Source organism: Ambystoma mexicanum, chromosome 10 (assembly GCF_040938575.1).
Source record: "Ambystoma mexicanum isolate Mex_15411 chromosome 10, UKY_AmexF1_1, whole genome shotgun sequence".
NCBI classification, from domain to species: Eukaryota; Metazoa; Chordata; class Amphibia; order Caudata; family Ambystomatidae; genus Ambystoma; species Ambystoma mexicanum.
Genome location: NC_090932.1, coordinates 740974067 through 740994358, shown reverse-complemented (window position 1 = coordinate 740994358; position 20292 = coordinate 740974067). Strand labels below are relative to the sequence as shown.

The window sequence follows — 20292 nt, the reverse complement described above, 5'->3', positions numbered from 1 at the left end:
AAAAGATCGGGAAATGAATGGCTTATTGACATTGACAGGGAAGATATCCTAATAAGGATACAAAAATTGAGTTCATCACGAGCGGCCGGCCCGGACGGCATCTCTAATTGTATGCTGAAGGAAAATAAGGAAGAGTGGGCAAATTTCATCTTAATACCATTTCAGCAGATTCTAACAACAAGATCAATCCCTCAATCCTGGAAGGAGGCCCTAATTGTACCAATATATAAAAAAGGAGACCGTAACAACCTGAGGAATTATAGGCCTATTGCCCTCCTCGACTCCATAGGTAAACTGTTTTGCTCCATCCTGCTGAGAGATTTAAAAAACTGAGCATTAAGGACGGGGATCCTCGATAAGAGACAAACAGCATTTATGAGCGGCGTTGGAACATCACTGAATTTATTCATCCTGAATATGCTAAAGCTACGGGTGTTAAAACAAAAAAGGAACATATACCTGGGGTTTCGTCGATCTCGAACAGGCCTTTGACGGGATCTGCAGAGAACTCCTATGGGCCAAACTAATGAAATGGAACTGTCTGCAGGACTTGCTTGAGGCCATTCAGGAACTATATACCAATACCTCAGTTCAGATTGTGGTCTCAAAAGGAGGAGACCTGACAGATAAAATCCCGACATCTAAAGGCATAAAGCAAGGCCGTGCACTGGCACCTTTCCTGTTAATTCTGTACTTAGCAGATATGAAAGAATCCCAGGATCAAATCTGTGCGTTTCCCCCAGTATTTCAGGATGAAGCCCTCTCATGGATCGTATATGCGGATGACGTTGTATTTGTGGACCAAACCCCCATAGGCCTGCAAAGACGCATGGTGGAATTTAAGTCTTACTTGAGTCAAAACCACCTGAAGGTAAACATCAAAAAATCCATGATCCTAATAATGCAGTCGGCATGTGGATCCAGAGCCATAAAACAGAAAAAGGGATTCACTTGGTCATTGGACAATCAACCGCTGGAAATAGTGGATTCATCAGTTTACCTGGGGTACAAATAAATAAAAACATCAATGAGCAAGGCCAATTAAATTTCATCAAAGAAAAGCTGATAAAACTTACAAATCAAGCTCGAGCCCTCCATCGACGTTACAGAACTTTTTCAATGATGCCAGTAATATTATTTTACAAACAAAAGGTAGTGGCAAGCATAACATATGGAGCCGAATCGTTTCTAAATCTACACTGGAAAACGTGGGGGGTGTTAGAGGCATTTTTCTGGAGAAGGGTACTTAGGATTCCTAACTGCCTCCCTGTACTGACAATAAGACACGAATTAAGACTACAATCGATTGAGTCAATAGTCCTGTGGAAGACACTTTCGTTATTTCGGAAGTGCATCCTAGACAAAACTTCCATCTCATTTGAACTATTAGCTAATAAAGAGGTAAGAAATGAAGACCTGCACACTTTAATGCCTGGAAAAAGAACTGTTTCGAAATTCTAGAACATTATCATATCAAAATCGATATGCTGAAAGAAAATCCTGAGAAAGCGAAGAAAAACATACGGAAAAAGATTGGATATCCACAGACAATCAAAAAATCAAATCCAGAATACAAACTGTCATAACATTACTTGGGAACGAAAGGCATTGAATGACCCTCCACCATACCTGCGAAGATTTCCCTCCTCAAAATATAGGGATCTCTTGATGAGATGCAGATTCAACATCCTGCCAACAAGAGAGGTCCATTATATAAGGAAACAAATCCCAGTGGAAGACTCTAGATGTCGATTCTGTAATGAGCCTGAGATGCTGGAAACAATAAAACATTGGATGCTTTCCTGCCCAGCATTAAACACCAAAAGGAGCCTATACTTAGGTGAATGGGTGGATAATATAAATACATCGACGACTGAGGAATACTGGGAAAGAATCCTGACGGTATAAAAGGTCGGCCCCACCCTGGAAGGATTAAGATTCATAGAATCGATCCTAAAGGGACTAAAGGATGGTAATGCTGGAGTCCGTGAGAAAGTCGGCCCAGCATAAGGACGGTGGGGCCGGGAAAAGGGAAAAGGATATTGATCATTTTGTTAAAGGTTGAAAAGAAATTTTATTTAACCAATAAAACAAAAAAAACTAAAATACTGTTTCAAAGCGTTCACAGGGCAAGGGAGGGTACAGGAGTGGGAAATACATTAAGATACATTAAAAGCAATATATAAGAGCAGTGAGGGGAAGAGGAAAACAGGACAAACCTACTATGCCTTGTGAGTATTCAGAACGTGCAAGTGCAGCAAGGAAGAATGCAGATGGTCAGTCTGAACTCATGGGTGAGCCACAGATGAAGTGCTAGGAATGTTGAGTGCTACATGGCCTGGAGCCGCGAGGGGTGTAAGTGCGAGCCACCAGGGCAGAGGGTGTAAGTGCAAGTGCAGAGGATGGACAGGTGCTGGGCCGATTGTGTCAGGGCCCCGAGGATGCATAAGGGCCAAGGACACCAATCGCAGCAACTGTGGGATTAGCAGGGGATGAGAAGAAGGGAAGGAGGAGGTAAGGAGGAGAGTCTTAAGGAGCTTCGTAATTTAGGAAGATCCTGATCAAGGTGCAGAGAGAGGGAGAGGCTGTTCCATAAGAGGGAGCCAGCTGAGGAAAGCGAACAACCACCTGCCCTCTGTTTAGCAAAGCGCTTTATAAAACGCACCAAACCCGTGGGCATCAGGGCGCTGGTTACAAGAGTACAACGGACGAAAACAATGTGAATGCACATTCTGGCAAAGCCTCACCTTATGGTGCCGGTGCTACATCAGGTATTCAAGCAAACAAGAATGACAAAGTAAGTATGAATGCACATTCTGGCCAAACTTCACCTCATGGTACGGGGGGGCTTCATCAGGTATGTAAGCAAACAAGAAGGACAGAATAAGTATGGCTGCAGATTCAGACAAAGCCTCACGGTACGGGGGCTACATCAGGTATGTAAGCAAACAAGGATGGTTGGATAAAGTGGCAAGTAAGGGACAGTACAGTTGTTACAGGTTTACAGTTAGGCCAAGAGTCAAAAAATAAGGTATGTTACAGACGCTTTACAAGTTTAGCAGTAGGCAAGAGTCAACTTTGGTACGTTTCCAGAAAATATATATATATATATATATATTCAATGAATAAACTTGGTTAAAGGGACGTTATGGTTAAGTTGCGCTACTAAAAACCTACCTATCAAATTCAATGAAAAAACTTTGTTAAAGGGACATTATGGTTACAAGTAAAACCGAAAAACCCCTGAAATTCGCCAGTTATGGTAAGCTAGGCAACTATAACTCGCACCACCACCGTGCACTGCTAAGAATAACACCCATGACATCAAAGATGACATCACAGATATGATTTTATTCGTCCTGTGGCGTCCTGGTTTAGGAAGGAAAATCCTTTTCCAAGATGGCCAACATGGAAAGGGAAGGCAAGGGTTCCATACAGGGCCCCTCTTCGCTTTCCATGGCAGCCTGCAGAAGGCAAAAAGAGTACCCTATGACCATATTACCACAAGCACATTTTTATTCCCTTTCAAATCTATCCTAATTTCGAATAACATTACCACAAACCCAGTCCCAGGTGGACATCGCCACTTTAATCCTATGTTTTGTCCCTGTTGGTCATGGCCAGTAGCCAGATTGTCCGGATCATTACCTTATTCCATGACCCGAACATTCTGGCCACTGCCCATGGCCACAGGCTACGCCTCAATCACTAAAGCTATACCGCTATTTTTTTTAACTACATTATGACACTTGTCAAATAAGAAAACACTGCCACATTTCCAAATCATGCTTGCAGATCCTTGCCAATGTGCCTTACGCAGGTTTGCTGGAAATCCACCCACGTTTTATTTTTTCAAAACTGTCAAGTGAATGCACATATAATCGTCATATAAGCTCTGCACAAAATCCCACCAAACTTTCTAAACTCATTCGAAATCAGGTCAGAAATATCCCACCCATCGTCATCACCCCTCAGCTCCCCAGACATTATTTCATAACTTTCACAAGTGCAATGCTCAGAAAATATTATTGTCCCGAGGGTTCGGCCATGTGTTTTTATGCATACGTTGACCTATCGCAAACATTTCCAATTCACCTTACCTCACTGTTCCTCTTTTATAAACATACAAAATCTGGCAGCAGGGCACGTCCATTTTGTGCTATTCTTATCCATTGCTGCATCTGCCTAAGGTAAACTGCCCTGACGTCACTAAATCATATGCCCCGCCCCTGAGCCTCACTTCACCAAACCTAGTGATATTCTACAACTTTCTCGGTGACGTTCCTCGTCAGCGTAGCCAAACGCGCCCATAATCACCTACGTGACGTGACGCAGAACCCGAAAATCAACACACATCGACTAACAACACAGCACGTCACAATTCGGAATATTAAACCGTACTTTAAAAGACAACAACAACACTGTACAATATGTAAAGTACTTTTATTTCACAATAAACCCTCCGAGAACATCCAGCTATTCCCATATTTAATCAAATTGCAAATTTGTTTCTTCGCTCGGGATCCAAAATGTTTATCGTGAGTCACGCGTTGTTCTTTTTGCGTGCACCAGGTGTTCGTTTTCGGTAAAAGAAGCGCTTGGGTCGCACAGTGAATTCCAGGGCTTCTGCATCAACTTGGGGCTAGACCACCATAAAGGATGTTATGTTACTCCTAATCGCTAGTACAGCATAAGTGCATATGAGCCCTGGGCAATCCTCCCAAAAAAGAGTCACTGTGATCCAGGCGTTGACAACTAAGTTCAGCTGTTGATTGAAGAAGCCGTCAGTTGGCATCTGGAATCTATGAAAATCACAGAAATGCAGAATGTATCTGTTTCGAAAACATAACAGTAAATGTGTCTCAATACCCGAACTTTATTACAATTTATCTATTGACTTATTAATTCGGCATAGAGTTTAAACTAACGATTAGCACAGACATCAAACAATCTCAACAAACAGAAAACAACGTAGAAACTGATAGACAATTCAATATGGTTATACATGACATTTTAATTAAATATTAGCGTTGAACCTGGGTGAACCGAGTGGTGGTCTACATGCACCTCGATGCTGTACTCCCCATAACCACGTAAAAAAGACAACTACACCCAAATATTGTACTTGCGTTTCACTGCAATAAGCCACACAGAACACACGAATAGAATGAAAGCCAAAATTGATCTTCAGATAATAATAATTTAATGCTTGTTCCGGTATATAATCGTCGAAAATCAAACTTACATTATATTCACCATTTCCATTCTCTTGGCGTAAGTCAGACCGTAACGCTCACTGCGTTCGCACCAAAGATTCTTCATAAACTGAATTTACATGTAGCTTACACACTTTTGGAATGCATACCCTTATCATATCTTCATTATTACAAACCTCCTCTCATTGCATTCCTTACAGAATGGTCCCTTTCTCTCAAGGTCAAAAAACAATTGAACCTTATACTGTGTGTTTGATGCGTGGGCTTCCATAGCTCGCAACCAAAAATTCAAAGCTGGTGACCTTCACTCAGAATCAAAATACATTCTCTCTTTGCAACAACTTGCCTCACCGCATCTATGACAACTCTTATTCTCATCCACGTCCATCGTGCACGTGGCTGCCTGAGATGCCAGGGGGCACCAGTCTGACTCCATTATTATTTTAATTACATTTTAACACAGACACATTAGTCCTTTATTTGCCGCGCTCTTAGTGTACCACCAGCACATCAATTTATAAACATCAAGCGTTTTAATTAAGAGTGTAAAATAACCCGAAATTGCTTCTATTTAATATTCATAAATATTGGGTAACCAATATAAACAATATAGAGTAACGGGCATTTGGAATGTAGTATTACTCTGTAATACCACAAGGAAAACTTACATCTCCATCCTTGAATGCCAAAATGCAATCTCTTTCGCCTGTACTTTAGGCACATTATATTGTGGAACACCTCCAAATGTACCGTGTGACTTTTTGCTTCTTGCAGCCATATCCCATCCCATCCTCATCAACCATCACCTCCCCAGAGATTATTTGATATGTTTAACAAGTGCAATGTTGTGTTTTTTAATATGTTTTTCCCGCGATGTCCGCAGACACCAAAACACGGATCCAAGATGGCAGGCGCATCGGAACAATCTGACGCACTTCACGCTCTTCACCATCCAATCAGCAAACATGTCACATGTCCGCAGACATGGCGCGAGTCGATTAGCAAATTGGTGTCCTGTCCGCAGAGCGAACAGGGAAGTGTGTCCGCGGAGCGGACATAGATGTCACTAATTTTTTTAGACCTACTTTTTGATCGTTTTTAAAAAAACTACTGGACGGATTTTCACCAAATTTACAAAAGCACACTTTTGGGACCAAGCCGCTGCTCCTGCCGCAGATTTGGTGAAAATCCGTCCAGCGGTTTGGGCTGTAGGCGTGCGCAAAGTTTTTTCCCCATTCACTCTATGGGGAAAAAAAGAAGTTTTGGTACCCCCCCATAACTTTGCCTCCCCTGGACCAAACCTCGCCAAACTGTGCTATAAAATTCAGAGTGGGCCATATACTTTTTTTGCAAAGTTTGGTGAGGATTCGTCCAGGGAGAGCGAATTTATAAGCCACCCAAAAAGTGCTATTCCTATGGGATTAGCAATGTAACCATAACTACACAGCCACTACTGTGGCTGTGTAATATAATCACACTCAGCTAAACAGACAAATCAAGTGCGTTCACAGCAAATGACAAGATTAACAATGGCCTAGAGGAGAAAATCAGTAAGTTTCAGGACGTGCTGCAAGTTTAGTATTGGCTAACAGATGAGAATAGTACTTCAATGAGGACTTCAATTTTTGGCCAATACAGTAAGGCATAGGGCCTCATTACACGTAGTGCGGTAAGGGTTTACCGGTACCGGTAAGGGCACCGGTACAACCTTACAGCCTTACTACGAGGTCCCTTTGCGGGTTGGTAATAACCAACCCGCAAAGGGACCAGGGTGCTAATTACGGTACCGCAATTTGCGGCACCGAAATTAGCGCCTTCCCCATTCCCATAGAGCCCTATGGAGCAAAAATGGGAATGGGGAAGGGCAATGGAGGAAGGCGGAATTACCGCCTTCCCAACCTTGGAATAGGGTTGTAATTCCCCTTTCCTCCAAGGCGGTACCGGTAAATTACCGGCATGAACCATGGTGCTAATAGCACCATGGTTTAGTTTGGCGGTAAGCCTTAAATCCGGCGGTCGCGCTATTACCGCCAGATTTAAGGGTCTGCCAAATCAGGGCTTCAGCGGATTACTCCCCAGCTCTGAGCTGGGGGGAAATCTGCCAAAAATTTGCACTATTACCGCCGGCGGGAAATCCGCTGGCGGTAAGAGCGCGAAAATTCCCCATTGAGCCCAGTGGGGAATGGGGAATTCCATTACCGCCAAACCCGTGATCCGGCGCTAATAGCGCCGGGGGGTTTGGCGGTAGGGCTAATAATTATTTTTTTTAGCCCATAGTTTACTCGTACCGCACGATTTTGCACTGCCTGCAATTTTGCTGTACATTTCTTAGCTGTACCCAGATAGATAGCTGCAGTGTACTGGATTCTGGAAAGGAACACTGATTGAACCAGGGTCTTTCGTGCTTCAGATCTAGAAAGTAGTCACATCTACTTATAGTGTACAAGTGAAAGAGGGCAATCTTATCTACAGCATGCACCTGGGGAGCAAAGGACAATTTACTGTCAATCAGCACTCATACATTTCTAATTACCTCAACTAGGGAAGGGGGAGTGCCTAAACTAGCGTGCCATGTAAATAGCAAGGGGTCCTCCGTCTGGCCATCTACTAACAGGATTTCAGTCTTTTCCCCATTAAGCCTAAAAAAAGTGGCCTGCATCCATCTCTGTATCGTTTTATGTGTGCATTGGTTAGGTTTCTCAGGCTGTGTTGTTCTCACCCACCAGCCACGGGTTACCTTCACAGACAAAGATTTTATCTCTTAACATGATCTTGTCTCTCTTTCCTGGTCTATGGCTTCTGCCAGGATCTGAGAGATAGTCTTAACTGTACAAATATATATGTTTGGATGAGAGGGTTGACATTGAGTTCGATTGCTCTGATAATTTATTTTGTGTCAAACTGTTGTAGGATATGTAGCATTTGGTGCCTTGGTTGCAATCCTGACTTCACCCCTTAAACAAAACTATGTATGCTTGGTAAATCTCTGAATTGCGTATAAATCTCTCAAGTGATGGAGTTTGTTGTCTCCTGTTGCCCACATCCTCCTGAGCTCCCAACTTGAAATGTTGTACACATCCCAACTAGATGGACAACTAGCACAGCCTGCCATTATTGCTCAATCCAGGTATAGATTTTAAAAATGGGAAAGTGAAATTTATAGATTACCTTTCTCTTTTTGGTTTTGGTGCATTTTGGTTGCGCTCACAGAAAGAGAGACAGAATGGGTGATGGAAAGCAAAATATCTGGTTGAAATGGCAACTAGTAATGCCTCTGGCAAGTATTGGGAAAACACACGGATTGTTATTTCATGTGGTACACCACAATACACCCCAATAACAACCATTGAGGGTTCATTTGACAAGAAATGGGTCAATCTAGAGTGTAGGATTTTGGACATGCAGACTTTCAGGTTCGGGCCTGGTGATGGCTGCACAGTGATCCACTTCCTCTGTCCCACCTCCAATCTTCATTTGCATGAAGCTCCACGCATTATGGGCTTTCATGGGTCACCAAGCAGCAACAAGCACCAGTTAAGCATACCCCTTAGCATCCCACCTGGCACACCTCTTGCACTGGTTCTCTCCTTGGGGGCACAGAAAGTGATGGCTGGAGGAAGGTCCCAGGAGTGAAGTCAGCAATCCCCAGACACTAGCAGGTTGGATTGGGCTGTGCATCATGCTTTCCTTCCTCAGTATTCTGTCTGTTTTACCGTGCCTGCCCTTTTCCCCAGTAGTTTGCATTTTGTACTGTGCCCTTCCTCTGTCTGTTTGTGACACGTTCCCTGTGGTAGGGGCATCCTCACCCAATGGAAAAAGGGTAGAGTGGCAGTAATTAACTGATGGAAGAAGATAGGTAAGTTTGCAAAAACATGAAAAAGTGTTTTTCTGTATGTCCCTGTAGTGAATTAAATGTATGTGCACCATTTATAATATGTGTCTGTGCATCCACCCGTTTGCAGGCGTGTGTGTGAGAAAGAGAGCGAGAGAGCGAGACAGAGACTTTAAATGAGTGTGCACATGTATGGGTGTTTTGGTTGTGTGTATGTGAGGTGGTGTATAAGGGTTTGTGAGACACAGTCATTTCTTTAAAAGGGTTCCACACCAGGGCTGTTAATGTGCTGTGGACATCATCACAAAAGAGTTTTGAAGTGACAATACTGCCATACAGTTGGACACTGGCAGCATGACAAAGGGTTCTTTAGGGCTATGCAGCATACACCAATGTTTTACAGTGGCCACGCTGACATATATTTTGGGTACCCCTGATAAACTGTTTGACTGTGGCAATGCTAGTATATCTTTGGCCCCAGAGAGCATTCAAATGTGTTTACAGAGACATTGTGGCAAATATTGTAGACCAAGTCATCAAGAACATTTGCTTTTTTGTGCCATTGATGACATATACTGTATGAACCATCATGAAAGTGCTGTAAATCGGCAGTGGTGGTGTGTATTTTGGCCAGTGTGTACCATCTTGAAATTGTTGTACAGTAAAGCTGGCATATTTGGGCACATGCTGCATGGACAAGTATTTTACAGGACCCAGCTGGCATAGATTGCGCACTGAAGCATCATGCGCAGACAAGCATACAGTGTGGCTACCATCATATCATGCACATCTTTTACAGTGGCAATTCTAGAATATATTTAGGCAGAGGCTGCATGAAAGAAGTGTTTTACAGAACCACGGTGGCATAGATTGTTGACTATGGCATCATTAACAAGTGCTTTACAGTAACATTGTTAGCATATATTGTACAATGATTCGGTGTACTGGTTCTGCCCAGGTAGGATTCTATTTGAGTTTTCTTATTCCCTTGCTCCTTACACTCTTATTTACCCTGTGCTCTTATCTCCCCCACTGTATTCCCACATTCTGTCATTTCTCTCCTGCATTATTCTTTCTTTATTCAAGATGCAGTGCCAATACTTAAGCTTTTTCTACTGTAATGAACAAATATTCAATGTTTTTGTTTTTCTAGATGCTTGTGGAGTGTTCAATGAGTGCTTTATGTGAATTTTGTGGTAAAATGTTAAAACCATTCCCTTTGAACTATCTTCTGAGCTTGGAGGATCCTGAACAAGTAAGAACCTTTAAGTAAATATTTAATCCTGATGTAACATTTGATGGATTTATTGATTGGATTCATTATTTTTTTATGCCTGCTGGAAGTTTGTCCCTGACCTAACAATCTTTACTATCTTAATGTCATGAGTTGGATTGTAACTTAAGGAAAGCAAATTGTGAACACCATATAGCAGGTGTCACAGAGTGTGCCAAGTGGTTATACATAACATTATGTTGAAGGAAAGAACTATATCAAGATGCTAAATCTACACACTTTCTCAATTAAAGATCATAGAAAGCAATCCTGAAAAATTGACTTGTTCCACATGAGTAGCCAGAAATAATAGAAAAATACTTTAATGTGGTAGGTATACAATAAAATACAATATAATATTAAAAACTGATACACATTACATGCATACAGAAACACTCAAAAATGTACCTTCATATGAACACAATAATCATACATTACCTAAGACAAAAACTAAAAGCAGAAATTCTTAGGACACAGATGCAGTAAAATGTTAATACAAAAGTTTCTGTGTGTAAATGTAGCCCAACATGTTTCTGTCCTTCTGATGTAACACAAATACAGGACATTCCTCAGGGCAGAATAGTTTGGAAAGATGTGTGTTCTTTTAGGATTCAGTAGAGGTGCCATAAACTCCATTAGGCAAAAGCAAAAAGAGAGAGATATGTATAAACTGTCTTAGGTTACTAGATTGTTCATTAAAAACTCCTTAAATTTGGAGTAAGCCCCATTATACAACATAAATGTATAAGTACCTGACAATTTATCCATGGTACAGATAAGGAGATCTGAATTCTCAAACTTTTCCCTTTGAATGTGGAGATTTTCAACAAAAGCCAAAATGTCAACCAAACAATAAAAGCAGGATTTGTTTTACTCATTTGTTACACGAACAGTATTCACCTATAGGTTCAATGTCCAAATACATTAAAAAAACAATGTATGATGTTTACCCATTTCGAAGTATGACCAACCATCAGGTGAAAATCAGCATAAATGGGTAAAAGACTCCGACTACTCAAAGCAGTATCCCATAATTCCACTCTAAACAAAAAAGACACCAGGACCATTGTCACCAGAGAGTCCATAAAAGGCAACCTAAGCTGTAAGTTAAGAAAAACAGGCTCCCACTTGCTTGCTAATAGATGTGTGTGTGTGGAGACATACTGGTCTCACAGAACACCACTGCCTGGAAGTCCATGGTCGGACTGAGAATGGCCGCTCTTTTTAAATAGAGCACTACGCGGCATGATGATGTCATCACACCAACAAGTGATGACATCATCACACCAGAGGGCGATGACGTCAAACAGAAAATGACTGCAAATTGAAACCGCAAAGGGCCCCATGTGCACCAATGACAATGTGCCCAGATCCACCTCATCATTAGAGGGATAATCCCATGTGAATACTCAGAACAGTCACTACCCAAAAATGGACATCAATAATGGTAACAAAGTGTAGAAAAACTATGCCATATATAATAATGTCTAAATTGAATAAAAGGCCATCAAATACCTTATTAAGGGCAGGGATGGTATACTACAAAATGGAAAATGATGCTAAACTACCAAGCAGCGGGCAAAACATGGAGAAGTCCCACATACAATTCAATGACTAGCAATGCTAACAGTTCTGAGCCAACAAAGATAGATGGAATGCAAGGGACTGTCTTGTGGAGGTCATCAACATTTGGAAGAAAGAAGAATCCAAGCCAATGGCAATGGCTTTAAATGGTCCCTATGTCCTTCTGCCCAGAGTCAAACTTCTTACAGTAAAACTGCCTAATACCTAGTAGTCTATACATAGAGAACTCACCTTTGCAGATCACAATATATGTAATTCTATGTTTGAACTATGTACTAATAGTAGACATACTATAAGTACTGAGCAATTAAGACCTACCTCCTAGAGATCGTCGCCAATGAATAACACTGATTTGAAGATGGATACAAAAATGCATACAGACAAAGGCAAAGGATGTAGAACATTAGAAAGCTATGCCTTAAATGCTCGTCTATACATGTCAGTATTAACACAGACTCATTGAGCCCGGGCTCCAAAAATGTGATTACAGAGACACGTTGTGCCACTTGACACTCTCATTGAGCTCTAAAGTATGGCTCTTGGTCTGAAAGATAAGTTTTTGTTCCAAATTTAACAATTTGCGATTAATCTTACTCTGGTTGTTACCCCTTACCTTTTTCAAAATAACCTAATGTATGTCAGTATAGGTATGAGCCTTGCTGTAAAATGTTTCAGTAAAGATGCCTGTTCTATCCTGTTTTTAATGCAGCTCCAGTCTGATTTTACATATCCGGTTAGACTTGCCTATATAATGTAGGGCACAAGGGCATGTGATCATGTAGATTACATTCTCAGTATTACAGTTAGTGTGTTCCTGAATACTCCAATGTGTGTCCAACCCAATGTCAACCATAACAGTTTTAGTGGTGAAAGGGCATATCACACAGGACCCACAGGGATGGTACCCAGCCACTGGGGCCATACCCCATAGAGTGGTTTGTTTGATACTACAAGGTTTACTTTTGGTAATATCATTCCTAATGATGATATTTCTGATGTTCATGCTTCTTTTGAAGGCTATGATAGGTCTAGGAGTCAATTTACCAAAATAATGTTTCCAAATCTTGTGGATCATGTGTTTGATCTTATACGACTGATTACTAAATTGGATCACAAATACCAAACACTCCTCTGTTTTCTTCTTGGGTTGATGTTCTAAAAGGGCTTCTCTATTATTATTGGCGCGTTTGGCAGATCGGGGAGGATATCCCTGAGCCTTTAGTTGGACGATAAATGATCTGCTGCTATTTCAAAAGTTTCCCTGGTGCTGCTGTTCCTTTTCAACCTCAGGAATTGCCCAAAGGGCAAATCATCTTTTAAATGCTTGGCATGATGACTGTCATATTGAAGAAGAGCATTCCCATCAGTCAACCTGGTGTAAGGTTTGACTAGAAGGGAGCCTTCCTGATGGTATATACTTATGTCCAAATAACATACTTCACTATTGCTCATAGTTGCAGTGAATTTCAAGTATCGATTTTGCCCTTTAAGCCAATCCACAAACTCTTTTGTGGTTTGTCAGTTCCTTCCCATAGTACAAAGATGTCATCTATATATCTAAACCACTTGATATGGTGGCATTTGTATGAATTAATTTCAGAGTAGTTAGTAGTTTTCTCAAACACATCTACATAGATATTGGCCAGATTAGGTGCCATGACCACTGCCATGGCTGTACTTTCATTCTGGAGGAATAACTGTCTTAGAAATTGAGAACTGTCAGTGAGCGCAATTCCCATTCAGTCATGCAGGAGAGGCAAGGGACAACACATCAGTCAGCAGGTCAAAAGTGGGTGCAAGCTTGCAAATTTGGCATTTTCACCAATCATAGCATATGCTTCCATAGTCTCTCATAGTGCTTACAGTGGTCACATACACTAAACATGGCCACCGCAAGATCCATTGGTAACCTGCAGCACACTCTATACATATTGCAGAGCGAGCTACTTAAGCCCCCCTCTGCTGGAGCACTCACTTTGCTTCTGCTCTGCTGACAGCGGGTAACGCTACCAGCATCTCTCCTCACAGAACCTGTCAAGAGAGAAAATAGAGACATTAGTTTTTACAGAAAAAATTTACAGAATTCCATAGTTATAGAAAAGACTTACCGAACAGAAGTTATTTCCGAAGTGGTTCCTCAGTCAGCAGCGTTTGTTCGTAGCCGCAGCCTCTTCTGTCAGAAGTTCTCTCACAGCCACAGCATCTTCTGTCAGAAGTTCTCTTACAGCCGCAGCGTCTTCAAGCAGCAGTCTTCGCTTGCAGTCGCAATATCTTCAGTCAGAAGTTTCTTCCGCAGCCTCCGCATCTTCCGAAGGTATTTCCGCAGCTTTCAGAAAACCTGCAGACAAAAGGTATTTTCATTAACTAACGAACTTACCAGAAATAAAAACAGAAGAAGTTTAAATAAGTTTACGTACTTGAAGGTTTTTCAAGTTTTCACCGCACAGTAGTTACCACGCTTTTCCCTGAAGGCTGCAGTTACTCCGAATAGACAAACTTACGTTTTTTAAACGTTTCTTCATTCTGAGTAATGTTGCAGTCATTCCACAGCCATTAATCTTTCTGAATTCTGAGAACCTGCAAGTAAAAGGGGAAAATGTTAGAACGATAGATCTCTCCAACGTAGGAACTTTTCAAGATCTTAAAGACTATAGTATATTCTCCAGATACTTATCCAAAGACAAATTCTGGGAAGGCAAGACATTGTTTCTTCATTCCAACATGTCCCTGTAGAATAGCAGGATGGAGAGCTCCACAAAAAATAAACACAGGTGAGAAAGGAGGGATTACCAAAGTACACCGTTATACAGTAACCTTTCAGAAAATATGTTATAGCAGTTCTATTGTTTTTGTTGTTTACACAGAAAAGGAATCCAAAAAGTGCCCAAGTAACAGATCCACATGCTGAGAAGGCATTATGCTCCCGAGGAGTCCAGGTAAGCGTTACACTAAGTCCAAGTCGACTCAGAAGCCTCTGGCTGTGGTTCCAGAGAAGAGGTGTACTCCACTGTCGAAGAAAGACTTTTTAAGTCCCTCACCTCCATTTTTGAGGAGGAGGAACAATCTGATGACAGTGAGGCTCCTTTTGGTCTCCAATTTGGGCACCCTAATGTGGCAGAATGCCTCATCTCAGAGGAGATTCGCATGCAGGATCTTTGTGATACCTTGCATATTGCTAGTGGAATTGACACTTCTCCTGAGCTGGAGTTTGGCAGGCCTGACCCTGGTGAGCCTGCCGACTCTTCTTACTGTCGCCTTATGTTGAGAGTGGTGGAGTATCTGGGCTGGTCCAGGCCCACTACCCACTATAATCAGGATGATCTTATGGACATTTTGGATCAGGGTCCACCTACAGATCCCATATTGCCATTTCATGTGGCTCTGCAGAACGGGGTGGCTAAGAATTGGGAAACCCTGGAGACTAATCCGGCGGTGAACAAGTCTTTGATGCGGAAATACTGCCCCTCCAGTGGCGACCCCGGCTAACTGTCATCTCACCCCACTCCTGAGAGTCCGGTTGTGTCCAGGGAGCTACGGCTACCTCGAAGCAGGCAGCGTACCCTACCATCCCTCCGGATAGGGACGATAATCACGTGGATGGATGGGCACGCAAGGTGTTTTCGGCTGGGAGTATGGCACTCTTATGCCTTGGCAAGATTTTCACACACTCTGTGGGATTACATCTTCATGGCGGCTGAGAATATTCCCAAAGGGGATGAAAGGGAGGGCTTCCCAACTATTGTTAAGGACAGCAAGGAAGCCATGTGTGAATCCCTTCAGTCTGGGTTGGATGTTGCTGACAGTGTCAGCAGATCCATGGCTATGAGCACCATAATACGCAGATTTGCATGGTTGCGGAAGCCGGGTTTTGCACCAGATGTCCAGGCTCGTCTTCTGAACATGCCCTTTGACGGGTCTCATCTTTTTGGCAGCAAGGCTGACGAGAGCCTTGAGAAGCTGCAGACCTCTAAGGCAGCCGCTAAGTCTTTGGGCGCCGCTATCCGGCAGCCTCAGCCTTTTCGTCCTAGGGAACAGCAATGGAGGGGTAGTTCCTTTCGTTACTACTCCTCATTTGAAAGGGTAAGAGGAATGGCCAGTCAAAGAGGCCAACGTAAGTTTCCATGTGGTGGACGAGGTAGAGGTGCCAAAGCCGCTCAAGCAGCAGCCTCTTTGCCATCACGCTCTGCTACTGCCACTTCAAAACCACTCTGAGTCCTTCGGTCACAGCTCACTGGTGAGGAGCAGGCTGTCTCAGCATCCAGAAGAATGGCGAGCCATTACTTTGAATGCTTGGGCTCTAGAAACGATAGCCCATGGGTACTGCCTTCCTTTCTACAGAAGCCTTACGACAATCCACCGGGAATACACTCTTTGAGGGTTCCAGATCTGCACCCTGTGCAGGAAATATTAACCCTGCTAGAGAAAGGTGCGATAGAGCCAGTGCCTGTAGCGGAGAGGAACAAGGGCTGGTACTCCCCTTATTTTTTTATTCCCAAAAAGGACGGGGAACTGAGACCCATCTTGAAGAAGTTCCTCAAGAAGGACAAGTTTAAGATGGTCACTCTTTCTCAGATCCTTCAGGCCCTCCAACTTCAGGATTGGTTGGTGTCATTGGACCTTCAGGATGCTTATTTTCATGTGCTGATTCATCTCAAGCACAGGAAATACCTGAGGTTCACTGTTGGCGGCTATCAGTTTGGGGCATGCCATTCAGATTGACCTCCGCCCGATGGTATTCACCAAACTGATGGTGGTAGTGGCAGCGCATCTCAGGAGAGGGGCGATTCACGTCTACCCCTACCTGGACAATGGGCTTATCAGGGCGCGTTCGCCGGAACAAGCCTTGGATCATCTCACCGTTACCTGTCACTCCCTTCACAGGCTGGGCTTCTTCCTCAATTTCAAGAAGTCCCATAGGGAACCTTCCCAACATCTCCAGTAGAACGGGGCTGCCTTAGACACATCCTTGGGCAAGTGCTCGCCACCCAAGCTGAGGGCTCAGAGCATTCTCCAGATGGTAACCAAATTTCAGAATGCCCAGAGTCTTCCGGCCTCCGAATTCTTAAGATTGCTCGGCATCATGGCCTCCTGCATTTTTCTGATGCTGCAGGCCCGTCTGAGAACGAGGTCCCTTCAGAGGGCGCTCAGGACACAATGGTCCCAATTATCATGCAGGATGTCGGATCGCCTTCAGGTTCTGGTTAGGGTCTCATAGGATTTTGTGTGGTGGGCCGGCGAGGAAAACCTCATGAAGGGAGAGCCTTTTTGGCAGCCATGGCCGGAGGTCACTGTAGTGACGGACGCTTCCGTCACAGGGTGGGGAGCTCACGCCAACGATCTGACCAACAGCATTTGTTGGTCTACATCAGAGTCCAAACTGCACATCAATCTTTTGGAGCTGAGAGCAATCAGGCTAGCACTGAAGGCTTTCCTGCCATCTGTACGGCGGGAGAATGTCCTGATAATGATGGACACCACGGTGGCTATGCATTACTTCAACAAGAGAGGAGGCATAGGGTCACTGTCTCTGTGCAGAGAGGCAATGCAGCTCTGGTTCTGGGCAATTCAAGAAGGAATCTCCCTAGCAGATTCATTCAACTGGCTGGAGAGGAGAACACGACGGCGGGCGCTCTGAGCAGGCAGATCGTAGTCTCAGACGAGTGGGAGATAGCTCAGGAAGTCCTTTAAGAGATCTTTGCCCTTTGGGTAACTCCTCAAGTGGATCTGTTTGCGACTGGGGCCAACCAGAAGTGCGAGCAGTACTGCTCAAGGGAATTTCCTCCGAGAGGAGCTCTAGGAGACCCGTTTGTGGTGGATTGGGAATTCCCGCTACTTTACGTGTTTCCTCCAGTCCCTGTCATCCCTCAAGTTCTCAGGAGGTTAAGACGATTCGGGTCCTGCATGATCCTAGTTGCCCCAGATTGTACCAGAAGATCGTAGTACCTGGATTTCCTGGAAATGTCCATATGTCCTCTGATGCATCTTCCCCAAAGAGAGGATCCTCTCTCGCGAGAGGAAGGTCAAGTTCTCCAACCAGAGGTCAAGACTCTCAACCTTCACGCTTGGTTTCTGAAAGGTTGAGATACAAGGATTGGGACCTCCCGGATGAAGGACTGGAGGTGTTGCTTTCGGCCAGGCGGCCGGCAACTAAGTCTCTGGACCGTTGCCATTGGAATAAGTTCTTCGACTGGTGCAGAGAAAAGAACGTTAATCATTTTCATTGTTCAACCCCAGATGTTCTATCCTTTTTGCTTTCTTTAGCCCACAAGGGTCTTCAGGTGGGGACCATAAAAGGTTACCTAGCAGCGCTCTCTATCTTTAAGCGCTCATCCGAGGAATGCTCTTATTTTAAGATTACTTTGGTACTCAATTTCTGAAAGGGCTCACAAATGTGTTCCTGCCTTCACTATTTCAGGTTCCGGTTTGGGACATTAACTTGGTCTTAAAATTTCGGATGGGTGCTCTATTTGAACCATTGCACTCACGTCCGTTGAGGTTGTTAACCTTTAAGAGTGTTCTGTTGGTTGCTCTTACGTCTGCACGCAGAATGAGGGAGTTGCAGGCACTTTCTTCCAAGCCACCCTTTACAGTTTTCCACAAGGGCAGGGTTGTGTTGCGAGTCAGACCCTCCTTTCTACCTAAGGCAGTTTCAGACTTTCATTTGAGTCAGAAAATTGTACTACCTGCCTAATATCTTCCTCCTTATAAGGAAGAGGAAAGGCTTCATAGGTTGGACCCTAGGAGAGCTTTGAGCTTTTATATTTCCCGAATGTCCAAGGTGAGAGTGGATGACCAACACTTTGTTCAGTATACCGGGCACAAACTAGGCCAGGCTGTGTCCAAACAGACCTTGGGCCTCATTACGGGATACCCTATTACGTGGTTCCCTTGCGGGACCCGGTAGGGACGCCTGGTAAAACCAGGCGTCCTTAGCAGGTCCCGCGAGGGGAACAGGGAGCTAATAACGGGCCCGTTATTAACAGGCCCGTTATTAGCTCCCTCCCCATTGCCATTGAGCCCTATGGGTGCTCAAATGGGAATGGGGATGGGTTTTTCCAACGAGGACTTACCGGGTCCTCCATGGCTGGAATAGCCCGGTAAGTCCTCATTGGAGGAACCCGGTACTGAAACCTGATATGGATGCAGCCATGCCCTTTTATGGGCATGGCTGCCTCCATACTCGTAATGAGGCCCCTTGTGTAGGTGGATCATCCTCGCTATTTCTGAATGCTATACTTTGGCGGACAAGGTCCCTCCTGAGGGTTTGCGTGCTCATTCCAACAGAGGTGTGGCTATATCGACAGCCCTGCAAAGGGGTGTTCCTATACAAAACATTTGTGATGCTGCAACGTGGTCTTCCATACATAAGTTTACCAATCATTATTCCCTGGATACTTCCCATGCTCAGGATGAGGCATTAGGTAAGACAATCCTTTATTCTGCCCTTTAATTTCCAATCTTGCTAAATTCTTCACCCTCCTCCAATCACGGATCTGCTTTAGGAGTCTGTCAAAGATGAGGAATATGTTGGAGGACACAATCCATTCAAAGAACAAATTACTTACCCCTGGTAGCATTCTTTCACCTGGATTTTCTTCCAACATATTCCTCATCGCCCTCCCATCCTACCCCTCTGTAGAATTTCCCATGCTATTACAGCTTTTGTTCCAACAAGGCTAAGTACGGTCAGGCCAGATTTGTGGCCACTTCTGCTACACGAGGAAAGGGGGGAAAAACAAGAACTGAGGCAACGGGCGCCATGCGTGCTACTTATAACATCCAATGACATCACCCTCGACGGAGGCCTCTGAGGGACATCGACCCGATGCCATCGACTCAGGGCGCCCTCTGCCGAAAAATTTCAGAAGCAGCCGAGCTGTGGACACTACATGTCAAAGATGAGGAATACGTTGGAGGAACATCCAGTCGAAAGAACATTACCAGGGGTAAGTACGTATTCCTCATCTTTGATATTCAGATCTGGCCAGCTTTGCTGCTTCGGAAAAAAAATTCTCTGCAGAGGGCGCACTGTGCATGATGTTGTGGCATCGATGTCCCTCGAGGGCTGCCGTGGAGCGTTGACATCATCAGCAGTATAAATAGCTCGAGCAGCGCCCGTTGGCTTCAGTTCAGTTTTTCAGAAAGCTTTTGCTTCGAGTACTGACGGCATGCTTAGTTTTTCTGTCGAAAAATGTCTTCATCTTCAACCCCTTAGAACCTAAAGTCGGGATTTAAGAAATGTTACGTCTGCGGGTCGAAGATGTCAATAACCAATCCTCACCGTGTCTGCCTGTGGTGTCTCGGTTCTGGCACCATACCAATGACTGCGGATCCTGTCAATCCATGACAGAAAAAGCTCTCCTGGAACATAGAGGTAAACTGGCGGT

The 20292-nt window shown here is 43.9% G+C and overlaps 1 protein-coding gene across 2 annotated transcripts in view; it reads left to right on the top strand.

The window, feature by feature from the left end:
* Positions 1-20292, top strand: part of ERICH6 (glutamate rich 6) — a 701982-nt gene that overhangs the window by 263555 nt on the left and 418135 nt on the right. For both annotated transcript variants that reach the window (XM_069618380.1, XM_069618381.1), the window contains exon 6: positions 10202-10303. In XM_069618380.1, the coding sequence (XP_069474481.1) occupies positions 10202-10303 (102 nt within the window). The remainder of the gene's footprint in view (positions 1-10201; positions 10304-20292) is intronic.